The sequence below is a fragment of the Setaria viridis genome, chromosome 8, assembly GCF_005286985.2.
Source record: "Setaria viridis chromosome 8, Setaria_viridis_v4.0, whole genome shotgun sequence".
Classification (NCBI taxonomy): Eukaryota; Viridiplantae; Streptophyta; class Magnoliopsida; order Poales; family Poaceae; genus Setaria; species Setaria viridis.
The window spans coordinates 9,859,355-9,874,935 of NC_048270.2; the positions used below are offsets into that span (position 1 = coordinate 9,859,355).

General features: G+C 45.6%; 1 protein-coding gene and 1 pseudogene across 1 annotated transcript; both read left to right on the forward strand.

The window, feature by feature from the left end:
* The first annotated feature begins 4,897 nt into the window (after window positions 1-4,897).
* On the forward strand, window positions 4,898-9,464 carry LOC117834282 (phytochrome a-like; annotated as a pseudogene).
* Window positions 9,465-13,473: 4,009 nt separating this feature from the next.
* LOC117834716 (protein GOS9) lies at window positions 13,474-14,324 on the forward strand. Its single transcript, XM_034714243.2, has 3 exons — window positions 13,474-13,622; window positions 13,720-13,917; window positions 14,055-14,324. The coding sequence occupies exons 1-3, from the start codon at window positions 13,506-13,508 to the stop codon at window positions 14,295-14,297; spliced, it is 558 nt and encodes a 185-aa protein (XP_034570134.1). The 5' UTR covers window positions 13,474-13,505; the 3' UTR covers window positions 14,298-14,324.
* Window positions 14,325-15,581: the final 1,257 nt, after the last annotated feature.

A 15,581-nucleotide genomic window follows, 5' to 3' on the forward strand; every position in this document is an offset into this window, starting at 1 on the left:
GTCCACTGGAGAAATGGGACCGGGCATCCAAGTGTGCGAGTGTGGGCCAGTAGGCCGACGTGGCTACTACATGTACATGCGGGTCCCGTTGGGTGGGTCCAGGTAGTCCACGTGTACGCGTAGTGGGTCCAGCAGGTTGCCGTGGTAGCCAGGTGTAGATATGGGGCCTGCTTGCCCGGTCCAACGTGTCCATATCGTGGCCACATGTAATGGTGGAGCCAGCAGATAATAAGGCCTCGGCCTGTTTCAAAGCCAGGCTCAAGATGAAATTGCTGTGGAGCCGGTCTATGTTTTGGTGAGCCACCAGGATCCACTCGATCCGGCCCAGGAAGAGAAAAAGGCCCACATTGAATAATAGGTCTACCAAATGAACCCTAAAAAGGGAGCAAAAATTTTGCTGCTGCACGGGTTCGAACACGGGCCAAAGGCGGTGTGGCGGATGCTATCAACTACTAAGCTACTCAAGGTTCTTGACTAACTACACGCTCGCATTCTTTTTGAGCAAAATACTCACACGGGCGCAACAGTTCCTATTCCCACGCATGCTCATCGAGACACGGTGCTGCCTTAACTGTGAGTGGAGAGGCCGGCAGTTGGCGGCAGTTCCAAGAGGGATTTTTCAAGAAATCCTCCTCGTCGTCATTGTCGCCAATTGCCAATATAGTTCACAGAGGGGATTTCAAGAACTCCTCCTCTTGTCGTCCTTGCCTTTTCCCAAAACAGGGGTTTTAAAAAATTCCTACTGTAGCTCCCGTTCGACACTCTCCACCACGCCCCTTCGATCATCATACGTCATGCCACTCTGCCTCTCCAGTGCTCCGGCTCGCTGCCATCCATGCGCCGTAGCTCCATCCACACTGCCGCGCGAGCCCTTAGGTGCCCCTCCTCGGACTTCACATCGCACAACATCGACATCACCAATATTCATGGCGGCGAGGCAGCACCCGTCATCGCAGGTGGAGCTCCCTACGGAGGTGGCCATTGAGATTGCAGGCCACCTCACTGCAAACTTGGAGTGGCCCATGGTCATCCTCCGCAGCCTACAGGCGACCTGCTCGGCCATGCGCCGCATGTGCGGTGACTGCGCCATCAACCGGCGCGTGGCACTAGAGCGTTTTGCCGTTGAGATGCAGTGGAACAATGTCAATGGCTACGACTCGCTCCTTGCTCGCCTGACACAAGCTAGCAACCTAGTGGCCTAGTTCCTCATCGAGATGGAAGTCGTATTTAGGGAAAACCACAGACCCCGGCCATGCCTCGATGAGCTCGCCTGCGCTGCCGCTAGCGGGGACAATGTGGTGGCCTATGTGGCCGCCCTGTTCCTCTACAGGGCCAATAGCGGCAATGGTGACGACAACACTACGATGTGGTACATAAGATAGGTTGAGGGCGAGGAAGAATCGGGGGCGGCGGCGGCGGACCAACAACAACACCGCCGATGCTGAGGAACTTGGGGTATGTGCACCGCCGTGCGTAGGCCATAGAGGTGGTTTGGCGAGTGACGTGGGCCAGGGGCCGATGGGCCACGCTGGCACCAGCGTTGGCGCGCGGCAACAATCATCGGTGCGCACGCGGCCTCTGCGGCGTGGGGCGATGGGTAGAACTATTTTGTAGTGAGGAACGTAGGATTCCTGCCGAATGCAATGTGCTTCTGCAGCGTGCTTGATGAGGTTGAGTACTGGTTGCTTTTTTGTTGATTTTGGTTGATGAGGTCCGATCCAGCATTAGTGATTTTTTGTTGATGTTGCAAAGGTTTTTGGTATTCCTTGTTCTAGTTTTTCCTAGGAATAATGAGATTATTGTTTTAGTTATGCAAAATTAGTAACTTGGAATTGTTTCTAAAGGTAATCGAAGTATAATTCCTAGAGGCTGGATGCAAGAAAACCCTCGATCGCCTACAATTCCTACCCTTCATCTCCACAAAGCCCTAGCCGTCTAATTTGCGGGGTACTCTGGCGATTCGTACCACTCCGGCTGCCGCGGTGGAGGCCCATAGGCAGCACACACCATAGCGGTGTTGTTCGGTCTCTGACAACGATGCCATCGCCGGAGTAATTGAACGACACACGCCGCAGTGCAGACACGGAAACAACATATAGAACAAATTAAACAACAAAAACAAACAATTAAACAAAGAACAAATTGACTCCAAATTATGACAAGACTAGATTACGAAAACAAACAATTAAACACGAGTTCCACATCTCAAACAAGTAGCATGTTGTGCCATCCCACTACAATGGCACACTACTACTTCAACTGAAATTAGCTCCCGTGTGAACTTAGCACACATGGAGCGGTAGGTTGCCACGACGACAATCAACGACGACTATGACGACAACGACATGGCATGACGCACCTCATTCTCACATCCACCCCTCATTTCGGGCCACAACACGGTGGCACCTCCACTTCTTGTTGTCGCCCCTTAGGGCTGCGGACCTTGCCATCCCCAGGACGTGGTCCTTGACCTCATTGAGGATCTTCGACCAGTGAATCCTGGTGGGGCAGATGGGGCACCTGTAGGTGTTGTCAGCATGGCAGTAGACACGCAGAGCATCGCCATGAGGGAAGGGCACACGAGGTCCATGGCGACGATCATCAGACGAGTCTGTCTCAGTTTGGGACTCGAAGTCGGAGTCGAACGCTTCAGCTGGAACGGTGACCTTAAAGGTAAACTTCCGGGGCGGTGACGACTGCGCGGGGTTGGAGGAAGCCGCCCCCACCACCTCCGGAGGTTGGGAACGCGCCGAGGAGTCCCTAGCGGCTCCACAGCGACCATCCACGGGTATCAGCAGCGGGTTGAGGTTGCTAGCGTCAGAGCGTGACCGCGACGACGAGCGCGATGGCCGTCCGAGGTCACCAGCGTTGGAGCAGGATCTAGATGTGGAAGAGCTGGCGCCGGCGCTGGATGACGACTACGGCGCATTGAGGTAGCGTTGTAGTGCCGCGGAATAGTTGTGACCGGCGGTGTGGTGGGAGCACAACGAGGAAGTGCCACGGTAGCGCGACGACAAGGATCAGGTGCTGGCAGATCACTCGATGCGCGAGGGGGAGCCGGTCGGGGAGAGGCAGCACATACCCCCATCAGCCTTTAATTAAGTACAATGACTCAGCCGATTTGATTGCAAGCCATCGGCTATACTGTTAGCTGAATAAAATAGCTCCATCGGCTAATATGTGGAATGAAAGAAAAAAGGTCACCGGTGACTGCCAGCCAATATTCGTACTAATCTTTCAGCTTGAGCACTCAGCTCCATGAATATCTTCATTAGCTAATAGCTGTCTTGGTGATACAGTTCAATCACCAGTATTATATCTTAATCATCGGCCAACATCCATAGATCAATGAATATTCTAAGAGATCAGCCCCCCATCCGGCTTCTGCCACTTCCATCGGCTATTTTGTTACTGCACGCAGCCAACGAGGTCGTACCTGAAGTGAACATTTTATCTTGGTCTCATGTACCTACATGTATATACGGCGTGCATGTGGCCGTATCAACCTTCATCATAACTAACTTGGCCACCAAATTCGTCTGGACAACATGCAGCCGATTGAAATTAACATCAGCTCCCTGTACCATCAGCTCTTCTCGTTGGAATATTATATTGACCTTTTAGGCGCCACTGTTCTTTTTCTAATGGCTTATCAAAGCTGGCTTGATTGGGTAAAGAGCCAATTGAGCCATGACCTCCTCTAAGTCGCTCGTGTCATCTTCACTGGTCAAACTTCTGAACTCCGTCGGCAAGAGGAACACCATGTTAACCGATGCTGACAGCACAATTTTATCGGCTTTTTACATCCCTGAACCTTTGAACAAAGTTAGGAACCGATCCATCCTTCCTTTGTCGGAGAGCTGTTAAGTCTGTCAACTTGCTTTCATAGATTCTCGTGAAGAAGAACTGGCAGGGATAGTGGAAACAGCCTGATTCTTAATGCATCTTCAGAGGCAGCTTCTCCGCATTGCACAAGAATCGACTAATGTGCTCAATGGTAGACATGTTGTCTTGACTAGAGAACTTGAAATCTGGTACTTTGTATCGGTGTGGCATGGGGACTCAATCATAAGCTTCTGTTAGATATATGGGCTTGGCCCGTATAAATGATAATTCTGAATAAATCTCAAAGGCCCATTAGCGTAAGAGGGGGTACACCATCTATTAGTCCCATATTGCTAATAGACGAGGGTGTTGGGGGTTTTCCTCTCTATATATATGGACCACCTCCCTCATGGAATAGATGATGTAGAGACTACTATACAGGAAGGCCCCAAGTTAGGGTATCCCTAAGGTGGTCTGTACGAGTTACGTTTTTGTCTCTTCTCGCTATTGCGCCGCCACCGTAATCTACTCCATCCCGAGCGTCGGCGTGCACCGGCGAACGGGAGAGCAGGTCTCTGAAACCTCTTGCTCTTGTGATTCTGCACCGGGAGAGGGCGAATAAGATTTTTGGGAAGCGCTCTGCGCGACTGCTCAAGGTCTTCACCACGGCTCGTCTTCCGTCCCAGTCCGGCATTGTGGCGGCTCGTCGTCTTTAGCGTCGTCTGCTGTCCTCCATCGACAACACTGTCGTCGTTCCGTCAGCACCGCTTCCCATCACGGCTGCACCTGCTCAGTACGTATGATTTGATCTATTATTTCAGCATGTTTTATGAGAACATGATATCGTTCTTGCTGTTGCCTAGTATGTTAGAGTCTTGCATGCTAGGTTTAATTCTTTTCATGAGAAATATAGTTCGGAATTTAATCATACAATTGCCTAATTTTCCAACAATCCAAAAACCTTATTGTTGATTCTGGTATGGCTGGTTTTGTTGAGTCACTGAGGTCGGAAAAATTTACCGGTGTGAACTTTAAGAGATGGAAATCAAAGGTTTGCCTATGGTTTAATGCTATGAACATCTGGGACACGAGGCTTGGCAAACCTGAAGGCGAACTTACTGTTGAAGCGCACAAAAAGTTCGATGATGCCAATAAACTTTTTGTGGGATGTATCATCAGCAACATATCTGACCATCTGGTCGTCTACATAGACATGACAGATGTGAAGGTGCTGTGGGATGCTCTGGTTGCAAGGTATGATGGAGCAGATGTAGGTAGTGAACTATACCTCATGGAGAGTTTCCATGACTACAGGATGGTGAACAACTGTTCTATGGTGGAACAGGCTCATGAGGTGCAGTGCATTGTGAAGGATCTTGAGCTTCTCAAGTGTCAATTACCCGATAAGTTTGTGGTTGGTTGCATAATCGCAAAGTTGCCTTCTTTATGGAGTACCTTTGCCACTTCTCTGAAACATAGGAGACAAGAGATATCAGTTGAAAATCTGATAGCGTCTCTTGATGTTGAGGAGAAAGCTCGGAAGAAGGATACTGTTGAGATAGGAGACCAAGGTCAGTCTAGTGCCAACATGGTCCAGAAATTCCCACGTGGCAAGAACAAAGGGAAGAACAAAGTTGTCAAGACTACTACCTTCAAGAAGAAGAAAAATAAGGCTGAGATGAGTTGCTTTACTTGTGGTGAGCTTGGACACTTCTCTAAGGATTGTCCAGAGCGTGCAAACCACAAGGGCAAAAAGGCAAATGGGCCCAAGGATGTCAACATGGTGACCATAGGCAACACTGGAGACGGGTACGGTAATTTACCTATTGTTCTTTCAGTTTTTCATTCTACTAGTTGGTGGCTTGATACGGGTGCCAATGTTCATGTATGTGCTGACATCTCCATGTTTTCTTCTTACCAGGTCACCCAGGGTTCCTCCGTGCTAATGGGGAATGGGTCACATGCTGTTGTTCATGGTGTTGGTACGGTAGATCTGAAGTTTACTTCGGGAAAGATCGTGCAGCTAAGGAACGTGCAGCATGTCCCTACTATCAATAAGAATCTAGTGAGCGGGTCGGTCCTATACAAGGATGGGTTTAAGGTAGTGCTAGAGTCCAATAAATTAGTCATGTCTAAACATGGACAATTCATTGGTAAAGGCTATGAGTGCGGAGGCTTGTTCCATTTTTCCCTTGCAGATTTCTGTAATAAATCAGTGAACCATATTTGTGGCAACGTTAGTGATGGTGCGAGTATTTGGCATTCACGTTTGTGTCATATAAATTTTGATTTAATGTATCGGCTATCCAACATGTGTTTAATTCTGAACTTCACCATTGCCAAAGGTTCCAAGTGCCAGAGTTGTGTGCAATCAAAACAACCTCGAAAGCCTCACAAGGCGGCTGAGGAGAGACACTCGGCACCTCTAGAAGTCACGCGATTTTTCACACGATATATGCGCATGCGCGCTGCGTGGGATTCAAACCCACAACCTCCAGCCTCGCGCGTAGCTTCCTTGCCATCCCACCTACACACAACATCTGACTATATAGAGGATGCTATCCTTTTGTATTAAAAGGGGGTCTTTTATCCCGGTTGGTATTACAAATCGGGATAAAAGGGTTCGAGGGATTTAGTCCTATTTCAGTCACTTCGTTGGGGACCCTTTTATCCCGGTTTGAAACACCAACCGGGATAAATGGTGCCCCCTTTTATCCCGGTTGGTATTACAAACCGGGATAAAAGGCTCTCGACCCTTTTATCCCGATTGGTGTTACCAACCGGGATAAAAGGAGGGTCTTTTATCCCGGTTGGTGTTTCAAACCGGGATAAAAGGCCTGTCAGGGTCTTTTTTCCCACTAGCCTTTGCAACCGGGATAAAAGGTCCCAGTTGGTGAGCCCCCCACCAGTGACCGAGCTTTAGTCCCGGTTGGTGAACCTTTTGTCCCGGGCCAACTTTAAACCGGGACAAAAGGGAGCGCATCGAAATTCAATTCTCTACTAGTGTTAGTAATGGCTGTTGTGGTAAATGAAGATGGAGAAATTTTTGAAGTCGCAACTGGAGAACAAACACACAAGAACCAAAGGAAGAAGCTAAGGGGTCTTATTGTTTGTCACCATGGGAGCCCCAGATATGTCCCCTTTCCATTACGGCATGCGTGTGAATTCATAGGGCAAGTTTTTTCTGTCCACATAAGTAAGGAGATTGAATTGGAGAAGAAGATGCAAGAGAAAAGTATACCATGCATGCAATCAATGCTCTCCAGCATATTTTCAGGCAAGCATGTCCATTGAGCATCATATCTGGGAGCCCAAATATCATGGACTTAGTTAAATGTGACGGTGCTGCTCTTCTATATGGTGACAAGGTATGGCAGCTACATACAACTCCAACTGTTACTCAGATACGTGATATTGCCACCTGGCTATCAGATGTTCATAGGGATTCTACTAGCTTGAGTTTTGATAGCCTCCGGGATGCTGCATATCCAGGGCTGGCTTCCCTAGGTGACATGATTTGTGGAATGGCAATGGCTAAGGTCACTTCCAGCATTATTCTTTTCTGGTTTAGGTCACATGCAGCTGCTGAAATTAAATGGGGAGGTGCAAAGCACAATCCATCTGATAAGGATGACTGTAGAAGGATGCAACCTAGGTTGTCCTTCAAAGCATTTCTCGAGGTTGTCAGGATGAAGAGCTTGCCCTGGAATGACTATGAGATGGATGCTATTAACTCGCTACAACTTGTAGTTAGAGGATCACTGAAAGAGGAAAACAAGTTAGCAAGAGTGCCTCATTTCAATAACCCGATCAATCATCTCAAGCCTAATGCCTTTTCTGTGGTTCAGGCAGAAACAACTGAAGTGGTTCTTCTGATGGAAACAGAAACAGTTCCGATCATGGCTGTAGATGGCAATGGATTCATCATTGGATGGAATCTGAAAGCAGCACAGATGACAGGTTTCAGTGTTCATGAGGCTACAAGTAGACATATGCTTACCCTAGTGGAGGAATCTTCTTTACCAAATGTCCAGAAGGTGCTATCTTTAGCTTTACGTGGTATGTGCTCTTTACATTGGTTTTATTTGGTCTGCCAGATGTTTAGTCACTGCTTAATTGGTGACATTGTTTGCATTCTATTTTTAAAAGAAAAGTTTTATTAGCACCGAAATTTATACATTCTACTGTTGATCTTGGTGCCTACAATTGTTAAGTAGTCTATCCTGCACCAAGGAAAACAATTAGTACCTGATAATTTAGCAGTATTTTCATTTCCTTCTAAATATTTCAGCAACTAATTAAACAGGCATTGAAGAAAAGGAAGTTTGACTTGAGGTGAAAACTCATGCATGGCTCCAAGAAGGGTGAAGGTCCTCTAATCATGGTAGTAAATGCACGTACCAATCGAGATCTTCAAGGAAAGGTTGTTGGGGTGTCCTTTGTAGCCCAAGACATGAATGCTTGCAAGTTTTCATCTGAAAAAATTACCCAAAGTGATGGAGAAAATAAGGTATTGGTTAATGATTTGAACCTATTTACTCCTATGTTTGGTGCTGACAAATCTGGAAAGTGCAATGAGTGGAATGCAGCCATGGAAAAGCTTACTGGGTTGCACAGAGAAGAGGTTCTCCATAAGATGCTGCTTGAAGAGGTTTTTGATAGTAGCAACGCACCCTGCATGTTGAAGGATAAAAATGCATATGTAGGCAGTTGCATTATAATCAACAGTATTTTAGCCAGTGACCAAATAGAAAATCAGGTTCCATTTGGCTTGTTTGACCGAAATGGGTGGTACATTGAGTGCCTTCTATCAGCGAAACGGAAAGAAAACGCAGATGGTGTTCTTATTGGAGTGTCCTTCTTTATACTTTTTCCTAACCATGAGCTACAGCACGCACTGCAAGTGCAGAGCCTCTGAGAAAACAACACTACAAAGGTGAGAAGGCTTGTCCTACATGAGATCTACCATTTTCTTCTATTAATCTTCTTGCATCTTCAGTTTCTTTGCTTACTAAGTTCTCAGACATTGCTAGTAAATTTATGGGGTTGATTTTTACAAGAGTTGCTTTCGGCTTAATAATGCTTCGCGATTGTGTCCACAGGTCAAGATGTTTGGATTTACAGATGGATGAATTTGTGTTGCAAGACATGGTGGTTGCCGCTGTAAGTAAAGTTCAGACAGCATGCCGAGGAAAAGGGATCATAGTCTCTTGCGACCTTGCAGAGAAATTTCTGAGACAAAGACTATACGGGGACTGTATTCGACTGCGGAAAATTCTCTCTGATTTCCTATTTGCTTGGGTGAAGTTTTGTTCTGTCGGAGGTTCTGTCGCAACGCAATATCTTCCAACCGGACTAAGAATAGCGTTGGAGAAAACATCGATCTCACAGATCTGGAACTTAGGTACATTGGTCATGCACGTCACACTGATGCACCTTTTACTGATATGAAATTGTAATTAATGTGCAAATGCTTAAAACTAATTATGCCCTTCTTTATCGGTTTCAGGATCAAGCAGCGATTAATTGTAGTTCCCGAGGAAATATTGGCCCACATGTTCCAAGAGGACCATGAAGATCAACCAGAGGAGGGCTTGACCCTTGTAGTTTGTAGAAACCTTCTGAGTATGATAAACTAAGGGAAGCAGGAAGCTGGAATGCTGACTTCCATGCTCAGCATTGAACTTACTCTGTGCCAGCAGCCATTGGATCCAGAAGCCAGTGATGCTTAATACTGGACAGGAAAAGCTTGTTAATCGGACCTCATACACTTAAATAATGCATAAATGGTGACTATAAATGAATACTGAAATTCATGATATTGTTTTAATTCAGTGCATCATTCAATGAGAACAGGCGTATTTTGTGCTTAGATTTTTCCTAAAAGATGACTCACGAATTCCTCTAGCATGTGCGCTGATCAGGAAGGGAGGGAATTAGAAGAGAAGGAGGTCGATCAGTCCGTGGGTGAGTTGGGACAGTTACAGATCGATAGTACGCCAGCTACTCAAGTAGAGGTTTTCAGTATCTCGTCTTACTCTACTCTGAGACAGATGGCTGAAAAAATCATGGACAAAGCAGTTGATCCTCAGCTAGATAACATAGTCAAACATGTGATCCATGAGGATGATGATGGGGTACAAAAGAAATCCTCAGCTACTCCCTCCAAAAGGATGTTTACGTTAGGAGTTAGGAGTGTAGAGTTCCTTAGGTACACGTTAGTAGAGTCCTCTTTGTGTACTCCTTATGTACAGGGGTGGGCCTAGCTAAAAAACTGAGTGACGGCCTACAGTGCTTAGATGCATTACACGTCTAGAAATTGATGTGCCGCGTGTGTCCTCACTCGTTGCTGGGTCCGCCCCTACTTACGTACTCATACATATTGTCCCCATTAAGCTATTATTGAATACAAGTGCTATTCATAACATGCTACATAGCCAAAGTAGGGTATATATTTCTTGGAGTGCACTGGAGACAATTTTTTTGCACATTACAGCACTTGCATGCACCGACCGTCAATTTTGTTCTTCGTTTTTTAGCACTTCGATTCCTGCACTGCTTCCTCCTGCAGACTTATCTTGATTGGATCTGCCGGCTTCGTCTTTCTGCCACGGCCCGTCCATTTTGTCAGTCATGTCCTCCAGGATAAATATATCCACAAGGATAGAGACACAACTTACCAGTTCCCTACATTACCTTAGCAATTTTGCATTGGTAGCTTTCGCCATCCATAATTATTGCCAACAATTTCAATCTCCAAATCAGTCCCTCTGTGTTGCACCCATGGAGCGTAACGAGCTCAACTTCAGTCGCCTTGTATCGAGCGCTCTCGGACCCAGAGGCTAAGAAGGCAGTTGTTGGACCCAAACAAATTCAGGACCAAACAGTAAAGAACTCTTGATAAAAAAGAAGCAACAAGCCTTCTATTCAAAAAAAAGTGATCTCCCTTTTACAACGGGGTGGATCCCCCAATATAGTAGGAGTTCACCTACTTTACATTCTAGAAATACCCTTGCTCAACTACTACATTCCCAAAATATGCCGTACATTAAGGTCATTGGGGTACACGTGTTTAAGTTGAACTCTTCCATGCAATCGTGTTTCTCACGCCACCTTTCTCCTACCCTTGGAGCTCCCTCCGCGGGCTCTCACATCTTAGTGATCTTGAACGCTGAGGCTCGCGCCGAGGATTGAAGCCACCTCGAGCCTCGAGGTTCCGTTTTTTGTTTGCCTTGATGCGCTAATCTTTGCAAATAGTCTCGGAATACTTCTTGACGCACTTGGTTCCTGTGAAACAGACAATTGGAGCTAACATCGGTCCTGGTGTTAAATTAGAGGTACCAAGGGTAAGCATAGACACACCCCTATGTTTCGGTCCTGCAACCAACCCTCGAGCACTCAGCCAAAAACCATTTGGGAGCTTGCGAAGGTACAAAACCTCCTTGCACTTGCGTCTTGCTTAAAGATGCGAGGTTGCGAACTTGATATCCGCATTCGACGGTCGAGGGTGATAAGCTTTTTGTTGATTCCCAACAGCGGTGATCATGGATAGAAGTGGTTTTTGCACTACTGCTGTCCACAACTCGGAGGTATATGATGGGCTGGCTCCCAATGCCATGACCCGTTTCACATAGAAAAGGAGGAGGATGCGGGTCATACAGCCGAACCTTAGGACTGTTGTGGAGACAAATGTAGAGAACATGGCCCCATTATGCTATAGTTTGTGATTTTGATGATTGAGTGACAATATAGTTATTAGGACTAATGCTTTATCTAGCATGTACCTTGTATGTTTTCTAGGTCCCAAGTGTGCAAACCAAACTATGGCAAGATCCAAATCATAGTATTTAAGTATTCAAGCTACGGTATTCTTGATATCCAGATCATGGTATTCATGTATCCGAGCTATGGTATTCAAGTGATCAAGCATGGTATCTAGGATTATTCTATGATATTCAAGCATCCAAATGACAGAGAAAATCTAAGTGACGGTATGTTTGGTGCTTGCATTGGACGAGTGAAAGAGAAAATGGTATCATTAGATGTTCCGATGGACCATCGGAGTGAGCGTCGGATCAATTGGTACAATGGGAAATCAACTTGAGTTCCACAAAGCATCGGATGATCCGACAGTGGATTTTGTAGTAGTGTCGGAGCAATTCTTGGAGAACGAAGAAAAAGACCTACAGCACCGGATGATCCGACGGTCAGGAGTTAAAGGCGTCGGACAAAACATATTTACTTTGCGAAGTGCACTCAAATCTATAATATCCAAAAAAATACAAAAAGATGAACATAGTAGACGTCCATCATAAGACGACATATTTTCTTGCTATATAAAATATATCTACTTCTAAATATATATTAAGAATCTATGTTACATCATACTTCACATAAAACAAAAAATATGTATAAGTGATTAATCAAAGGCTTAGCACAAGCTTACAAGAGTGATTAGTGTTAGGATAGGACTAGAGAAGAGAGAGTATGAGGTGTGCCTGCCTTGTGATCGGTTCAAGGAGTGAACCACGACTGTACAAGGTGTGCTGGCACCTTGGAGCCTTAGTGGCTCGCCAGCAAGTCTTCAACCCTCTAGCTTGGTGTGGAGCAGCATCGATGACCGTGTGCGGGGGACGAGGAGACCCCTTCCTTGGTGGAGAAACTCCGTAGTGAAGGCGTCATCAAGGTGGCCGGGGAACTTGGCGTGAGCCTTAGTGGCCGAGCCTTTGTGGCAAGTCAAGGGGTGTCCCGTTGGTAACCGGGAAGTAATACTCTTTGTGAGTGCTTCAACAATGTGGACTAGTGGTGGCTTAGTGCCTACCGATACCACGGGATAAATCCTCGTGTCAAGAGTTTGCTTTTCCCCTCATCTCCACCTCTTACGTTTCCACATTTCATTCTTGCAACTTGTATGCCTTTACTTTCTTAGTGTTGTATCTTGCTAGGATTAGCTCTAAGTTTCAAAAAACTTATTTTAGGATGAGAATTTCATACTAGATCAACCATAGAATGCACATCTAAGTTAAAATGATCTAGTTTATGTTTTTGTAAAGTAGTGGAAGCTATATGTCTTAGAGGATAAGAACTTAGTTACAACAAATCACATTAAAGTCTTAGAGGATAGAACTTAGTTACAGCCTATTCACAAACCGCTATGCGTGCCTGTTATTAAACTACTAGCAGTAATTAGGGTTCATAGCACGATCGCTGATGGGCTAACGCGATGAGGGGCAAAACTTCAGGAATACACACCCATGTTACATGTTAGCAAGTGCACTGAGATCTATAATATCCAAAAAAATACAAAAAGATGAACATAGTAGACGTCCATCATAAGACGACATATTTTCTTGCTATATAAAATACATCTACTTCTAAATATATATTAAGATTCTATGTTACGATCATACTTAACATAAAACAAAAAATATACTAGCTTTGATACTGACCCAAACAACATTAGCGTACTCAGGCTTGCCTGGCATGCGATCCGCACATACCTCTGGTTGGGTCGAAAATAGAGCTCAACACACACAAATAGAGAGACAATGCATGCATGTAATTAGCACCACAGGTCCTCCCCTGAAGCTCTCGTGGCCCCAAACCTCAGTTACTCTTCTCTCTATATATAATCGGGCCACACGTTAAGCAAAACCATCAACATTCCTCAGAAAAGCTCCATGCAAACAATCCTAATGGCGGAAAAGACCATTGTGGTGGCACTGTTCCTCGCCGCCCTTATTGTGGTCCCAACAGCAACTGCGGATAACATCGAGACAAAAGGCATATGCTCCAAGGTGAGAAGACTTGATTAAAATCCGTCGCTGCTTACCAATGTACTAGTACTTGCTAACTTTTATGGATAAACTATATGTGGATTTCAATTTTATGCAGAACCCTGCTACAAAGGTTGGATTATGGGGAGGAAACGAAGGGATTGTAAAGGACATCTCGGAGGCACCGAAGCGTCTGGAAAGCATCACCATTATCAGCAATTATTCCATAGACTCAATGGAATTTTCTTACATTGACCAGACTGGCCAGAAACGCAGTGCAGGTCGATGGGGAGGTCCTGGTGGTACTGCTCACAAGGTATATGAGGTTTACAATGGCCTTAATGCCCAAGCGATGTTGTTATCACTTTTAAAACGGCTGCCAATTAAACAACAGGGTTTGTCTGTCACACGTCGTGGTTAATATTGATAACCTCTTATATTCTGTTTATGCAGCTTGATCTCGGCCCCACTGAGATTGTCAAGGAAGTTTCAGGAACATACAACATGTTCGAGGGTGAAATTTGCTTAACCTCATTCAAGCTTGTCACCAACGCCCGGACCTGGGGACCATGGGCAGAGGAGAAGGGAACACGTTTCAGCATCACCGCGCCAACTGGGACCAGTATCGTGGGCTTCTTCGCACGTGGAGGAACTAAATACCTTGCTGCGATTGGCGTTTACTTCAACAAACTCTGAAGAACAGCTATTTGGTTGATGACATATCGTTTTTATCTACTTTTTGTGTTGGGCAGAACAAAGGAGATGCGGATTCACTCCCATGTTGACAATGCCCTATTAAATTTATTTTCTATCATCTTTGTTGTTTTGTCACACCCTGAAATTTTCAAATTTCAGGATGTGATTAAAAAGAGTAAATAAACAATAATTTTCCCATAATTTTAAATTTTCTCAACATTTATTTTTCTTCACAGGAAATTTAGTATAGGAAAAATAATTGTTTGTTTTTCTGAATTAAATAATGTTGTTCTGTGTCTGTGCATTCATGCCGATGCATCTTGGTGTTTCATGAGTGCAAAAATTTTAAAAATACGTTTAGACGATGTCCAGACCCTTCTGAAAATTTTTCAGGTTTTTCTGGAATTTATTCTCATTTTCCTAGAGCTAAATCCAATTTATGGAAGGCTCTAGAATCCTTTTCACAAGCTCCAAATATTTTATTTAGACTCCTCATGTTCCAATCTATCTCTAGGATTTTTCCTAAAATTTTTGGGATTTTTAGAGTATTTTCTGTGAATTAAATAAAATTTTCTTTCACGAGAAATACATCCTATCTTCTTGGGCTGAGCCCGTGGGCCCGACCCGCTCCATCCGGCCTGCCAAGGCCCATCTGGTCCCAGACGCCGCTGCTCCCGGACCGAGCCGGCCATGGCGCTGCCAGCCTCCTTAGGCCTTGGCGTGCGTGCGCCCCTAGGGTTCCACGCCTATAAAAACGAGCCCCTGTGCGCCCCTGCTCCTTTGCGCCGCCTCTTGCCTGTCCTTGTTGCCTGGCATCGCGCCGCCGCCTGCTCCTTGGTCCGCTCGACTCCGGTCGGAACATTGCGTCCCCGCCGCTGGTGAGCACCTCGCTCATGCTCCCCAGGCCTCCGCCACGCTTGAGCGCGGCAGGCCGCCGGCCAAGAGCTGCGCCATGCCTCTGGCGTGAGGAAGAAGATGAGGTGCCACTTTTTGATCTAGCCACTGAGAAATCCTTTACAGAGGAGTCCTCAATCTATTCAATTTCTTTCAACCTAATCCAACCCTTGATCTTTTGCAGATCTAATTCCAAGTTTCCACCTTTTCGCGAGCCCTGTTCCCTGTGTCTCGGTAATCTTTCTTGCTAACCCCTCAGATTTACGGTTAATTGCGTTTAGACCCTTGCAATCTTGTTTAACCCATGCATTCTATGTTTTAACTCTGTTTTGATTCATTCAAGTTGTGATAGATTCATAACAACATAAATTATACGTTAGTGTTGATGTT

What these genes read in the sequence shown, in the direction of transcription:
- LOC117834716 (XM_034714243.2), top strand. Translation starts at nt 13,506, where the DNA reads ATGCAAACAATCCTAATGGCGGAAAAGACCATTGTGGTGGCACTGTTC. An exon ending in CAAAAGGCATATGCTCCAAG is followed by an intron (nt 13,623 to 13,719) that starts GTGAGAAGACTT and finishes AATTTTATGCAG; the next exon opens with AACCCTGCTACAAAGGTTGG. An exon ending in CTGGTGGTACTGCTCACAAG is followed by an intron (nt 13,918 to 14,054) that starts GTATATGAGGTT and finishes CTGTTTATGCAG; the next exon opens with CTTGATCTCGGCCCCACTGA.